This window comes from Giraffa tippelskirchi, chromosome 7 (assembly GCF_054371585.1).
Source record: "Giraffa tippelskirchi isolate mGirTip1 chromosome 7, T2T-mGirTip1v1.2.pri, whole genome shotgun sequence".
Taxonomy (NCBI): Eukaryota; Metazoa; Chordata; class Mammalia; order Artiodactyla; family Giraffidae; genus Giraffa; species Giraffa tippelskirchi.
Window position 1 is genome coordinate 76,933,633 of NC_137281.1, and position 14,021 is coordinate 76,947,653.

At 40.8% G+C, this 14,021-nt stretch overlaps 2 protein-coding genes across 4 annotated transcripts in view; one reads left to right on the forward strand and one right to left on the reverse strand.

The window, feature by feature from the left end:
- DMGDH (dimethylglycine dehydrogenase) overlaps positions 1-14,021 on the reverse strand; it is a 155,374-nt gene that overhangs the window by 120,285 nt on the left and 21,068 nt on the right. The gene's annotated exons all lie outside the window — the stretch shown is intronic.
- LOC145512319 (betaine--homocysteine S-methyltransferase 1) overlaps positions 1-14,021 on the forward strand; it is a 52,960-nt gene that overhangs the window by 28,879 nt on the left and 10,060 nt on the right. The window contains exons 2-4 of one of the 2 annotated variants that reach the window (XM_081505983.1): positions 755-971; positions 3,157-3,453; positions 7,943-8,075. In XM_081505983.1, coding sequence (XP_081362109.1) covers positions 3,421-3,453; positions 7,943-8,075 — 166 coding nt within the window. In that variant the 5' untranslated portion in view covers positions 755-971; positions 3,157-3,420. The remainder of the gene's footprint in view (positions 1-754; positions 972-3,156; positions 3,454-7,942; positions 8,076-14,021) is intronic. The other variant, XM_081505984.1, reaches the window with a different exon arrangement.

Genomic DNA, 14,021 nt, shown 5'->3' on the forward strand with positions numbered 1-14,021 from the left:
AACTCTTACACAAGATGGAATCTATTTCCCTGCTGAGGAAAAGGAGGAAATGTCCTTTACCTCCAACCATGGTCTTTGAAACACTGTATGAATTGAGCTTCCCAGTGGTAAAGTATCTGACTGCCAATGGAGGAGATGCAAGACACAAGTTCAATCCCTGGATCAGGAAGATCCCCTGAAGTAGGAAATGGCAACCTGCTCCAGTATTCTTTCCTGGAAAATTCCATGGACAGAAGAGCCTGGTGGGCTACAGTCCATGGGATCCCAAAGAGTCAGACACGACTGAGCACGCATGCACATGAAAGAGCCTTAAGTGTCTGTTAAATGAAAGCATGGGGTTATAAGCAAAGCACTAGCTGGAGACAGAGCCATGACCTCTGTTTTTGAGGTTCTAAAACTGGGGGAGTTGACCTTCAACTCTAACTCTCCTCTTTCTGTTCAGATTTTCTTTTTAAGGTTTTTAAAACAACATTTATTTCTTAAAAGTTAACATGTGCATAATAGGAAACCAAAAACACAAGAGGCAAAAAATGAAGTCATTCATAGTCACAAGCAGTTTACCATCTGATGTGCCCTTCTAGGTCCCATTTGTGCCTTTTCACAACTAAGCATCCATTTTTATGTAAGATCATACAGCTACATATCATGCTGTTTCAAACATCATGAATATTTACCATTTCGACTAAACCCAAATGTCTTCATAGGAGGTGGAAGACTTCAATGCTATATGATTTTCTTCATCTCCTTGCTCCAGCAGAGAACAGAGAACACGGGCAGCCTCCCAAGAACAGCTACCACAGAACTCACTCCCCAGGTGGTATCCAGCCACCTCAGCACTTGGTACTTTGGAAATGGGGCACAGGGCCTTCAGCGATCACACCGATAACCTTTCTATGTCTCCCTGACTTCGTGCTTCTTGAGGACAAAGAGGGAGTGTCTACCTCACAGAATTGTGAGGAGTAAATAACACTGTATGTATAAAAGGCTTAATGTACCAAGTGAGTTGTGGATATTATTAGCTATTATGGGAATTCATAGGTGCATGAATTTTTTTAAATCGACCTAATTGGAGTGATGGTGGGGTGGGGGTGGGGGGTGGTGGTGAGGTAGAACAAACTGAGAAGCTGAAGAAAAACAAAATTATTTCAACAGCTGCTTATTAATCATTTTAGAAAAGGTGAAAGTGGACAGTTGTCTAAATAAATTCCTTTCATTTAAATACAAATATTTGTGGATACATGTGTACACTTAGATATGCATAGAATTCTGGAAGAATAGTTAACAGATAATAGTGGTTATCTCCAGGGAGGCCTTGACATGGGAACAGCAACTGGGGAAAGAATTTTAAATTTTTGCCAGGTGTCTATATTATCTACTGAAAATTTGCAATTCATTTTTAAGTTAATTGCTGCTAGTTTAAAATCTCTCCTAAATTTTGTTGAAGGTGGACAAACTGAAATTGAGAATGGCTGTTTTCAGTTTTTACTGTGGAGCACTGATACCGCCCCCTAGCACCTGGTACTCGCCACCACAACTTCTTTGTTAAGCCCTGAGCCAAGTTGCTTCAGTCCTGTCTGACTCTTTGTGACCCCACGGACTATAGACCGCCAGGCTCCTCTGTCCATGCTGCAGTGGGTTGTCATTTCCTTCTCCAGGGGATCTTTCCAATCTAGGGATGGAACTTGCATTTCTTATGTCTCCTGCATTGGCAGGTGGATTCTTTACCACTAGGGCCACCTCTGAAGTCCTGTGTAAAAGTGTTAGTTGCTCAGTCGTGTCTGACTCTTTGTGACCCCATGGACTATGGTCCGCCAGGCTCCTCTGTCCATGGAATTCTCCAGGAAGAGTACTGGAGTGGTCAGTCATTCTCTTCTCCAGGGGATCTTCCCAACCCAGGGATCAAACCCAGGTCTCCTGCGTTGCAGGTAGATTCTTTACCATCTGAGCCACCCTAGCAAGGCTCAATCTAAAATCCCCTGGTTAAGACTATGAGCAGTTGATGCATTAAAACACTGAACTATTACCTACTCATATAGTCCAACCCTGTCATGATTGAAAATCTAGGCACTGTGAAGTATGCCTACAATATCTCATGCCTCATTCTTGCTGGACAAGTGAAATAAGAGATCATTCGCATTACAATATATGCATTCATTTTTTTTCCATTCTAAAGTTGACAATTACCTGAAGCAAAAGGATTTCTCTGCTTTTTCAGTTTTATCTCGTGTACATCATTTTATTTGTATTAAATCATCATTTACTACAGTAATTTCCTTCTTTGCATTTGTTCAAATAGAGGTGTTGTTCCACATACAAACCTTTTATGTATTTAGGTTAAAGTTTCTGAACTCTCTTTCAGGCTTTTCAGTTGTTCTTTATGCTATTTATGGTCATGTTACACTTTTTAAAGTAATGTTTTCATTATTTTAAAGTCCGAATGTTCCCATTGTAAAGAAATTTTGGCAAATACAGTAAAACATAATGAATGAAATAAAAGCAAGACCTAACTCTACCATCAACAGATAACTACTGTTAACATTTCTGTTTTCCTCCAGCTTCTCTAATGCTGTTCATTTTTAAACACAGTTTTCACACGGAATTTTTAAGTCTATAAAGTACATTTCCACTATCATATATAAATATCAAGTATTTGTTCTTGTCAAATATTGCAAAGATTGCATTAGAAACTGTAAGGCATGTTTGGATATAAGGGCAAAGTTCATTTTAAACACACACACACACACACACACACACACACACACACACACACACACACACACACACACACACACACACACACACACACACACACACACTACTGCAGGGTTACTATCGGACCTTTCAGTAAATGTCATATTTTGTTCAGATACATAACCACTGGGTGTGTATCACACTGGAAGTCACATTTTATAGTCATTCAATAATCCTCATTCAATAATCTTGTATCCTTGGCCTTTGACAAATATTTGGGCATTGGATGGAATTCTTGGGGGTCTGGCCTAGCGACTGAAGGTGCATGACTAATGGGGCATGATCCCAGGCAAGGGAGAAATCAATTGAGTTCGAGGACCTGCAAGGGGAAAAGAAGGGCGGGGCTCAGATAGGTCTGAAACCTGAGCGAGTGGCAACCTCATTGTTTATTTATGTTTCTCTTAGTTTACTTCTGGATAATTTCACCCATTTGGGAGGACAATTTCGATCACCAACTCCTAATACAAGTTCCCAAGCAGCGACGGGCAAGGATAAAGGGATGGTGGGCGTGTTCCCCGCCCAAGGCCCTTGTTGGACCGCGCTGAGGCTGGGGAAACCCACACCCGGAGCAACGGGTATAAAGAACCCGGCCGCAGCTCCACGCTTCGCAAGAGGAAGCGCTCTCCTCGTCCATCCACCGTGTTAGGTGCGGTCCGGGACACCAGGAAGATGGCACCGGCTGGGTGCAGAAATGCCAAGAAGGTGAGTGCGTGGGGGACCCAAAGGTGCTCTGGGTTTAGGTCGGCCAGCCCCGCACCCCAGCCCGCAGAGAGCAGAGGGCCCCCAGAACTGCTGCTTCAGAACACCAAGGCGCCTCTGAGCCCCAATCCCTGTCCCCTGACCACTGCGCCCTCTAGAGCTATGTGACCCCCAATTCCAGGGCAACTCTAAAGCTCTGAGTCCTGCACTCCAAGACCAGAGCACTCCCCTAAGATGCGGCTCCTAGACCCACAGGTGCGACTTCTCTCCCCTACGGCGGCGGTGGGACTTGGGGTTGCCTGCTGCGCGCCCTGGGTTCCTCTGGGTTTGCGCGCCCCCTCGGTGCCCCTAGCGAGAGAAGGCGCGAGCCTAGGCTCCGACCGTTTCATTTTGGGGACCCCACCCTGCAAGGTTCTCACCAGTACCAAGGCTCTGGCATTGGTTGGATGATGGTAAGTTTTCACAGGCAGTTTGGATTCAGAAATCACAGGACAGTGTACCGTGCAGGCCTCGAAAAGACTGTTTAAGAAAAATTAAGCACAATGGCCCTAAGATACTGAGAAAGGAATGCTGAGTTTTTAAAATAAAAACCCAGTAAGAAGCCCACCGTTCCCTTGGGCCTAGTGTTTCTGCCCAGATGTGGGCCTTCGTCTAGCTGGGTGGAGCGGGGTGGGGGCGGGGGTGGGAGGGCAGGGAGCTGGGGGGAGGGAAGGGGTGGATGGATGAGTAGATGGACTGATAATAAGGTTACAGTTGGAAGCGGGATGAGAAGGACGGAGGGAGGAGGGAGTATCCTTGCCCCTTGGGTGTCAAAGCACCCGGCAGGCCTGGCAGAGGCCAGGGAATGGCAGGCAAGGAGACAGGGCCAGCCAACTATAACCGTGAGGACAAATTCATTGCCAGTCATCCCTCTAGAAATGGGTTGTACCTAGTTTCTTAAGGGACGACCCCACCTCAAAAATACCTCCACATAAGGAAAAACAAAAATTAATTCAATTAAAAATTTTAAATGCCATGAAGTCTTAAGGATTTAAAATGTTGAGATGGCAATTGCTTATAGGTTGTCACCTGTTCAATTAGGGGGAGAATTTTTGCCAGTCCCTACATCTACTAAAATAATGTATGGCTGGAAAGGATGATTCCCATAGAGATTTTAAACATATGTTTGCTTTGGCCCCATGCATTGCCATAAATTCTAATCCACTCCCCAAGCTCAAACTCACAAAATGAAACGTTTTAAAGGATTACTTTAGCAAGATGGACATAAAAGGAGAATAAAAAGTTTCTTTGGTAACCTGGTTTCCATGCCTGTGTCACTGTTAAAATATAGACAATACTATGTCTACACTTCTGATTAAAACTAAAATATGTTACAAAGCTAACACTTGTTCATTGAGAACAACTAGGAACAACACTAACAGCAATGTCTGCTACATTTTGATGTATATTCTGCTAGTTTATTGTCTAAGCAAATATGTACTTTTTAAACAAAAACAGTCTGATATTAAACACATTGCTTTGCAACTCCTTTTCACAAACAATGTCTTGAGCAATTTCTCACAGCACATTCCATTTTAAAACAAAAACAGGAACAGAAAAGTCTGAAGTTCAAGTGATTTAAAAATGCAGTAGACAAGTCCATTCTCTACATGTGCATCTCCATTCCTGCCCTGCAGATAGGCTTATCAGTACCATTTTTCTAGATTCCGTATATATGTATTAGTAAACAATGCTTGCTTTTTCTTTCCGACTTACTTCACTCTGTATAACAGGCTCTGTGCTTCACATGTGCTTAGTCACTCAGTCGAGTCTGACTCTCGGTGAACCCCATGGATGGAGCCCTCCAGGCTCCTCTGTCCTTGGGAATCTCCAGGCAAGAATACTGGAGTGGGGAGCTATTCCCTTCTCCAGGGGATCTTCCCAATCCAGGGATGGAACATGGGTCTCCTGCGTTGCAGGCAGATTCTTTACTGTCTGAGCCACCAGGAAAGCATAACAGGCTCTGGGTTCATCCAAACCCACACAACATTGTAAAGTAATTATCCTCCAATTAAAAATAAACAAATAAAACTTTTAAATTAAAATGCAGTAGAATCCAAGTGTTTTTCCTGATGAAATTGTTCAATAAATTAATGTACGGCATGGTAAGTGAATCACCACTAGCCACTTTGCCACCAAATATCAGATTGTTAGCTATGCTGTACATCAAGATGTTGTGGTACTAAAGTCTGAAAACACACACAAGAGTTCATGAGAGTTTCTAGGTGACTGAACAAAATATGAATTATTTCACCCAAATGAAAATTAGTAGCCAGTCATATCTCATGTATTTGACTGTTGTTCATATTTTTATACAACTGTACTGATTAGCAATATATCCATTTTTTTATTAATTGGGTCATAATGATCAAAGTTGTAGTTCTAAGATGTGACATTTAGACACATTGTAATCATGACAGGTATTTGGATTTAAAAATTACATGTGATGAATTCTATACTTAGTAGTTGTTATCTCATGGACTTCAACACTTGAATTTTTCCTATCTGGAAAAGCTATTCAAGAATAGAAAACACATATATGTGGGATCCAGGAAAATGGTACAGATAAACATATTGGCAAAGCAGAAATAGAATCACAGATGTAGAGAACAAACTTATGGTTACTAAGGAGGGAAATGTGGGGTGGGATGAATTGGGAGACGGATTTATATGTACACTACTGTGTATAAAATAGATAATTAGTGAGAACCTCCTGTTTAGCACAGGACACTCTACTCAACGATCTGTGGTGACCTAAATGGGAAAGAAATCTAAAAGAGCAGATATATGTATACATATAGTCGATTCACTTTGCTGTGGTAACCTAAATGAGGAAGAAATTTAAAGGAGCAGATATATGTATACATATAACTGATTCACTTTGCTGTGCAGCAGAAACTAACAGAACTTTGTGAAGCAATTGTAAAATTACTTCACAATTAAAAAGAAGAATAGATAGCACAATCCTCCTGTTTTACTGCTTTAAAGTTAAAATGTCAGGTGTTTCTTTTCTCTGAGCACCAGCTGTTGAGTTCACATGGGGAGGGGCAGAAGGGACTCAAGATGCCATTCAAATTCTTATGAATGCCTCGCATAGATTTTGTAACCCTTGTTATATCAGCATTTATTAACCATTAATGGCAATAAATGGAACACAGTAGATAAGTACATTCCAGGTTATTACTTTACATGATCTTTTCAGGGCTGTCCCACTCTCCTCACTCCCATTTAAGATCAAATCTAGATACTATTTAAGGGTAAAAGAATCCCTAGGGGCTGACCTAGGAGACTGTAAATTACTCAGAGATTCTGGACTTTAATTCCTCGTTTGTAAAATCAGAGAGAGGTTTCCCTGGTGGCTCAGTGGTAAAGAATCTGCTTGCAACGCAGGAGTTGCAGGAGACACAGGTTTGATCCCTGGTCGGGAAGATTCCTGGAGGAGAGCATGGCAACCCACTCCAGTATTCTTGCCTGGAGAATCCCATGGACAGAGGAGCCTGGTGGGCTACAGTCCATAGCGTCACAAAGAGTCAGACATGACTGAAGCAGCTTAGCATACACACGCACAAAATCAGAGTAACCTTTTATTTTTAAATTTATGATATTTTGAAATAAAGAAATGATTCTACGGGAATATTACCAATTCACAAATTGCTTTAAAAATATTAAGTTCAAAGTTGCTATTTTAACACCAGGGTAGTGATTGCATGTACAGTAAATGGAATAGGTATGCAAGTTGGACTGGAAATCAGTTTACAAATATTTTATTTACTGGTCTCTTTCCAGTTCTCTCACATGCAGAGAGCAGGCCGTGCATATTTACAACTTCCTGGACAGCATAATGCAGCTGCTGTTATGGAAACTGAATTTTAGCACCAAAGACAGAAGTCTTTAGTGGATTTGGCCATCTTTGTGGTAGTATCTTCTGCCTTCTGTCCTCACCAAATATATTTTGACTTTTCAGTCTCAAAACACCTTTGTAGCATCATATGCCACTTCAACTTCTTTATAAAATATAATCCTCTCTTTTGTTTATTGATAGAATAAAGAGGAAGGCTAACAGTCACCATTTTAAGAATATGTGCTTGAGTATTCATTTGAGGCTTTACAATAAAACCTTTTCATTTAATCTTTCTGAAGATATTTATTCAAACATAACATCCTCCCACAATATCCTTCTAATACTATTTAATGTGTTCTGAAAAACCCCCGACCCTGGCACATACACATGGATACACAAGCTTTCATTATATGAGCATTCTGATGGTTTGCCTGATAGTCACAAATTTCTGAATAAAATATATATGTATTTTCTGAGAATTTTAAAGAAATCATACTTCTCAACAATATGAGAGCAAAAGTTCTATTGTAGAAATGAGTAGAAAATTGTATTAAAAATTCAAATAATTCATGTATTCATATTCTCCCTTCCCCCTCCCCCCCATAACTTTAGGGCATCCTAGAACGGTTAAACTCTGGAGAGGTCATCATTGGAGATGGAGGGTTTGTCTTTGCGCTGGAGAAGAGGGGCTATGTGAAGGCAGGGCCCTGGACCCCAGAAGCTGCTGTGGAACACCCAGAAGCAGGTTGGTGAACAGCTCTATTTTAAGCTCTCATAAAAGACCACTGTGTTGACCCACGTCTAGGAGCATGCCATCAAACAGATGCTTCCAAGCTATGGTTTCCAGGTATTTATTATTGCCTGCTGGGCACTGTGCCGGTGTATGAATATAGATTCACCTGTTGGGTAAGTACCAACGGCCTTATTTCTGTCACCTGTGTCTACCTCTTGCTCCCTGCTCCTTGCTCTAGATGAGTCTGGAACCTGGCTCACTTCCATCTCCTCTGCCCCTACCTACCTCCTCCAACAGTCTAGGTGACTCCAACATCCATACATGTGATTCATCCAGCACTCTTCCTATTAGTACCCTGACTTCTTCCTCATTTCCAACAAAACTTTCCTCCTTCTCCACCTCAGCAACCCACTCCTAGGCCTTGCCATCATCAACAGCTGTCCACCTCTGAAATCTCAACGACAAGTACCACATTTTCTGACCATGCCCCCTCCTATCTTTTCTGCTCATTCTTTCTAGTATTCCTATTCTTCAATCTCATCACAACTCTGTCCTTCATCTCTATCATTTTACTGAGTTTTAGCCATTCTTCCCCATAGGTCCACCTTCCCTCCTTAACCCACTTTAAGTTCCATGATACAGCATCAGTCACCATCTTGCAGATAAGCCCTCTTCCATTATATATTTGCCAACTAGTTAAATTCATTGTATACTAGCTCCACCCTATTTAAATTCAGCCATCTACCTATGCTGTATGTGTATCCACAAACCTTATTCTCACTTTATCTTCTTGATTACGAATCTTTTTGGCTAGGAAGGGAGGTAGGATGCAGCCTGAAAGGAATAAATGTTGTCTTCAGGGCCTCTGTATCATCCTTAAGCAATAGAGAAGGATTAATCTTTAAAAGGGGAGGAAATGGGCCACTTCTACAGGCCCAGAGAGTTCAGGGGGATGTAGGGTTTTCAAGGTTGATGGGTTAATCCAACTATGTCTTTATTCCAGGTCTCAAGTTCCATTTCTTCCTAATCAGATCTTAACTTTTGGCAATAAAATACTTTTCTGGTTGAGAACTCTGAATGGGTGGGTGTTCTAGCTGGCCAGAAAGGGATCTGACTCTAGAACAATGCTTGAAGAGTAATTTCCTGTGGCTGGTTGTGGCTTCAACTCGTGCGGGTCAGACCAGTCAGGAAACACGTTATGAAGTGGAGATTTGTGCTCAAGAGTTCTACTAGGAAGTATTTTCACGAAATAATACCTCTAAGGGAGCAAGGGAAGCAGGACTGAGCAGCAGAAAGAGCTCAACTGTGATGAGTTGCAACAGAGGTCCCAGCCAACCCCTCAGGGAGCTTCAGAGTTGGACAGGCCCCTCAGAGTTGCCCCAGATTGAGGCAAGGGGGCTAGTTTGTGTTCTCCCCCTGTGAATGGACCAAGCCCTACAGACAAGCTTGATCTCCCCTCCCACTTTGGCCTAAGGCACTTCCTAAGGAGGATCTCCGTCATAAGTCATCAGCAATCAACACTTGGAAAGAATCTGAATCTTTCAGAGGAAGCCAGAGTTCTTGTGAATATTGTATAAAATAATAAACAGTTGGTTTTTTATGGTAAAGGAGAGCATGTTTCCATGAACTCAGAATGAAGGATGGAAACTAATGAAGAACATAATCAGAGAGAGTACAGCTTTCAGACCCAGTACAGACTCTAGACCCAGACAAACTGGATCAAATCCTGACACAGCCACTAGGTTGTGTGGCCTTGGGGAAATTACATAGCTTCCCTGTGTATAAACTGAGATAATGTTGACATCTATCTCATAAATCTGTTATAAGGATTAAATAAATTTATGTGCAGTATTTAAAACAGTGTCTGATGCATGTTAAACACAACAAGTATTAACTATTGTTATTATTCACTTGACCGAGTTGTTTCTTATCTTGTTAATATTTTTGGCTGTATTAATCTATTTCTTGGAGATGGTTGGGTGGTATCACTGACTCAATGGACATGAGTTTGAGCAAACTCCGGGAGAGTGTGAAGAACAGGGAAGCCTGGCTTGCTGCAGTCTGTGGGGTCGTAAAGAGTCAGACACGACTTAGTGATTGAACAGTCTGTTTCTTGGTTGTATTCATCTATTTCTGCTAGAGAAGTACAGAAATGTGTTCAATTCACACAGTCTCTAAAAAGTATCAAAAGTAAAAGAGCTATAGTCACACTATGAAACCTAGCAAATGTACACAACTTTTATATGTCCAAATAAAAGTAGAAATAATACTGTGTGCTCTACCATTTTAAAAAAGTGAAATGTGGAGGCTTGGGAAGCTAAACCAATAGTAGATCTCAAATTTTAGATTCACCAGTGGAGTTTGTTAAAAATTATAGATTCCTAGCCCCCATTTATAGAAATTTGGTTTCATCAGGTTTTGAGGGGGTCCAGGAATCTGCATATTTATAATACCTGACCCCAAATAATGGCAATGTGAACCCCACTTTCAGAAGCACTTCATTAAAGGGATGTAAGGAACACAGTGGAATAATTAGGACCTGAGATGGAGGATTTCTAATATATCCATGTTTTGTTTCTTAAGGTTTGATTGCTGGGGTAAACTCAGAATGAAATATTTCTTGGGCCAAACTGACACTAACGATAAACTACCTTTGCCCAAATTCTACCCTGAAAACAAAATAAGACTCTTGTTCAAACTGCAAGTTTCAGTTTTGTGAGTCACATTTTCTTTTTTAAAGTTACACATTAGAGGAGCTCAAGGGAAATTGCTCTGGTTTCCTTTGATTTTGTTAATGCAGAAATAGCACGTTTGATCTCTTGGCCATTTGTGTCTTGAATATTTTAAGCTTATTTAAATGTATTGAGCATTTGCTCTACTTTTTCTTCTGGGAGATGCCTGCTTGTTCAAGAATTAATGCAAACTCCGTAATTCTGAGTTATTAGATTTAATCCTTTCTGCTACAGACTGACATCCCATATATTCAAGTCTGCCAGTGCCTAGTTCAAACTCTGTCAACCCCAGGGCAACTCCAGGATGCATCAGAAAAGACAAATCTCCTGCTTGCAATGCATCTTCATAGAAACATTTCATAGAACCTCAGATGTATTTAACCTGTTCAAGGGGGGGAGGGGTGAAAGGTGTTTAAAACCAGGTGGCACTAGTGGTAAAGAACCTGCCTGCCAGTGCAGGAGACATAAGAAACATGGGTTTGATCCCTGGGTTGGGAAGATCCCCTGGAGAAAGGCATGGCAACCCACTCCAATGTTCTTGCCTGGAGAAGCCCACGGGACAGAGGATCCTGGCGGGCTACAGTCCATGGGGTTGCAAAGAATCAGACACAACTGAGGCGACTTAGCACACACGCACACTCATGCTCTAAATGAGAGACTGGTCAGTGTCATGCTGTTTTATGCAAATGAGTTTGTTTTCTGCAGGTGCTTTTCTAATTTTGACTGGGTGATAGCTGGAATTCATATAGATTCTGCTAAGTTTCCCTGCAAACTGAATGGCACCCAAAACATTTTTGTAGGATTGGTGCCTGGGCTTGACTTTTGGGGGCTGTAAGCAGTGAGGAAAGGAAAGTTACACTACAGATCTGCCATCTCTTATCCAAGCCCTTTTGGGGCCAAATGTGTATTAGAAGCCAGAATTTGAGGGAATTTTAGAAAGTTAATACATTACATATGCTATATATTGTGTAACACTCTCTTTAGGGTCTAAAGTGCTCCCCCAACCCCCATCAAACACATTAATACTCTTTTTGCATCAATATTTATGGCTACTCACTCTAAATGGGATACAATTATAAATATCCTCACATTAGTTCAAGTCACTTTGCTCCCAAGTGATTTTGCTACAAATTTATTATTCCAGTGAAGAAATATTGCAAAAATTTTTTTGACTTTTTAGAGTTAGCTGTGGAATTCCAAAGACTCGCCTTTCTCAAGAAAATTGACAAGGTAATAGCTATGCTCTATACATATATATCTGGATCATATACATATATGATCATATATATGCATATACATGTATACACACATATATACTTATATAATAATGTATATTACATTGTATGTCAAGTATAATACATACTTGGTAATATTTAGCTTCAATGATGCTAAAATGAGACTAGTATAATGGAGAGTTTAAAGCTATAAAATGAATATAATTAGTATAGGTTGTATCGTTGTTGTAGGAACCAGTTACATCCTGTATTACTGGTTAGAGGATGAAGACTCAAGAGTTTTATGATGAGAGGAAACAGAAAATAGATATTGAAAGGATATCCAGAAATCACCAGACTAAGTCTCCTACTAAAGTTTATGCCAAAAGTTGTGGTTCTTGCACTCAGTGGAATTAGCATTGTATTTGGAAATGAATTTGGGTCTGGAAGGGTTTGAGGAATCTGAATATTTAATTGTTCCCAAGTGAATCTAGTAAGGTCACACTTGGAGAAGCTCTCCTTTTTTAAGAAGCATGAAGGAATAATCAAATCGATTAAAAGTGAAAGTTGTCTTCACCTTTTTGAATCACTGCCCTCTGGAAAAATCTGATAAAACTTATAGACCCTCTGAGAATCATAAAATGTTTGTACATGCAAACAGTTTGCACACTACTCCAGGATTTTTGTTTTGTGTTGTACAGTCTCTAGAAATCCATCAAAGCACCACCTGGGTGGACTTGTTATTCATACGCCATTCTGTCACGGAGAACAGGAACCAAGTCTGTAGTCCCTTCTCCCCTACTCCAGTCACAGCACTGTGTTTTCCTGATTACTCTATGTAAGAGTTTTCAGTTGGTTCTGTTGCAAATTAAAACAACTTTGAAACGCCCTAATTTATGAATGTTTTCAAGTTCCCACTGGGAACTAAAGTTTCCACATTTTAAAAGCAAAGATTTGGCTTCAAACTTAGGAATCTATTTCCCGAAATACATTACAGTTTGTTTTTCTTTTTTTGCCTCACCTTTAAGTCCATTTATAAAAAAACACAAACAAAAATGCTTCCTATGTTCTTGGCACTCTACTAGGCATCTAGGCTGCAAAGCCACCAGACTAATCTCCAGTCTTAGCCCCTGAAGGACTAAGAACACCAGTGTCCTAGTAATTTTTTAGACTCTAATGTGATTGCTCCCAAACCTGTGGATTTTATAGGCCTCTGAAATTTAGAAATAAATTTTAGTGTCCAAAATACAATTTCTGATTTCTTACTCTGCCCAGTTGTTTCTCTTGACAAAAACAAAACACCATCTAAGTCTCACTGTTGTTTTATAAAAGGAACATTCTTCTGCTCTCTTGGAATAGTGATGCTCAACAAAACTGAAAGAATCAGTTGGGAAACCTTTCCAAAAAATTGCCTGTGCCCTACCCTAAACCAATTAAATTAGAATATACATGGATTTGACCCTAACATTCATAATTTTTTAAAAGTTTGCAGGGTTATGTAATGGGCAACCAGAGTTTAGGACCACTATTTTAGAGCAAAGGATAATGGATAACTCTTTAAATTGCATACATTTGACTAAATGGAAAACAAAAACATCCCACTATATTTTCTGCAGCCATGAAAGCTTTGCCACATGGTATTCATCTGTGGACCTAGCTTGGTAACCTTGCTCCAACTCTGCTATCAGAATTATTTCTCAAAAACACTGAGCTAAGAGTATTAATCAATTGCTTTAAAACTGTTGATGTTTCCCCAATATCTATGGTCTGGAGCCTAGACTCCCTGGGATGATGTGCAAGGCCATTTGCACTCTGTCTGGCAGCCCACCTTTCCAAGTCTGTCTCCCACCACTTCTCCAGCATATCCTCAGCCCCGGCCATTCAGGCTGCTTGTCATTCCCCCAAATGCCAAGACTGTTCCTGCCTCCTTGTCTTTGCTTGAGCTGTTTCCTCTCTAGGGAATGCCCTTCCCCATGTTCTCTGCCTAGCAAAATCGCTGAGATGATTCCTCC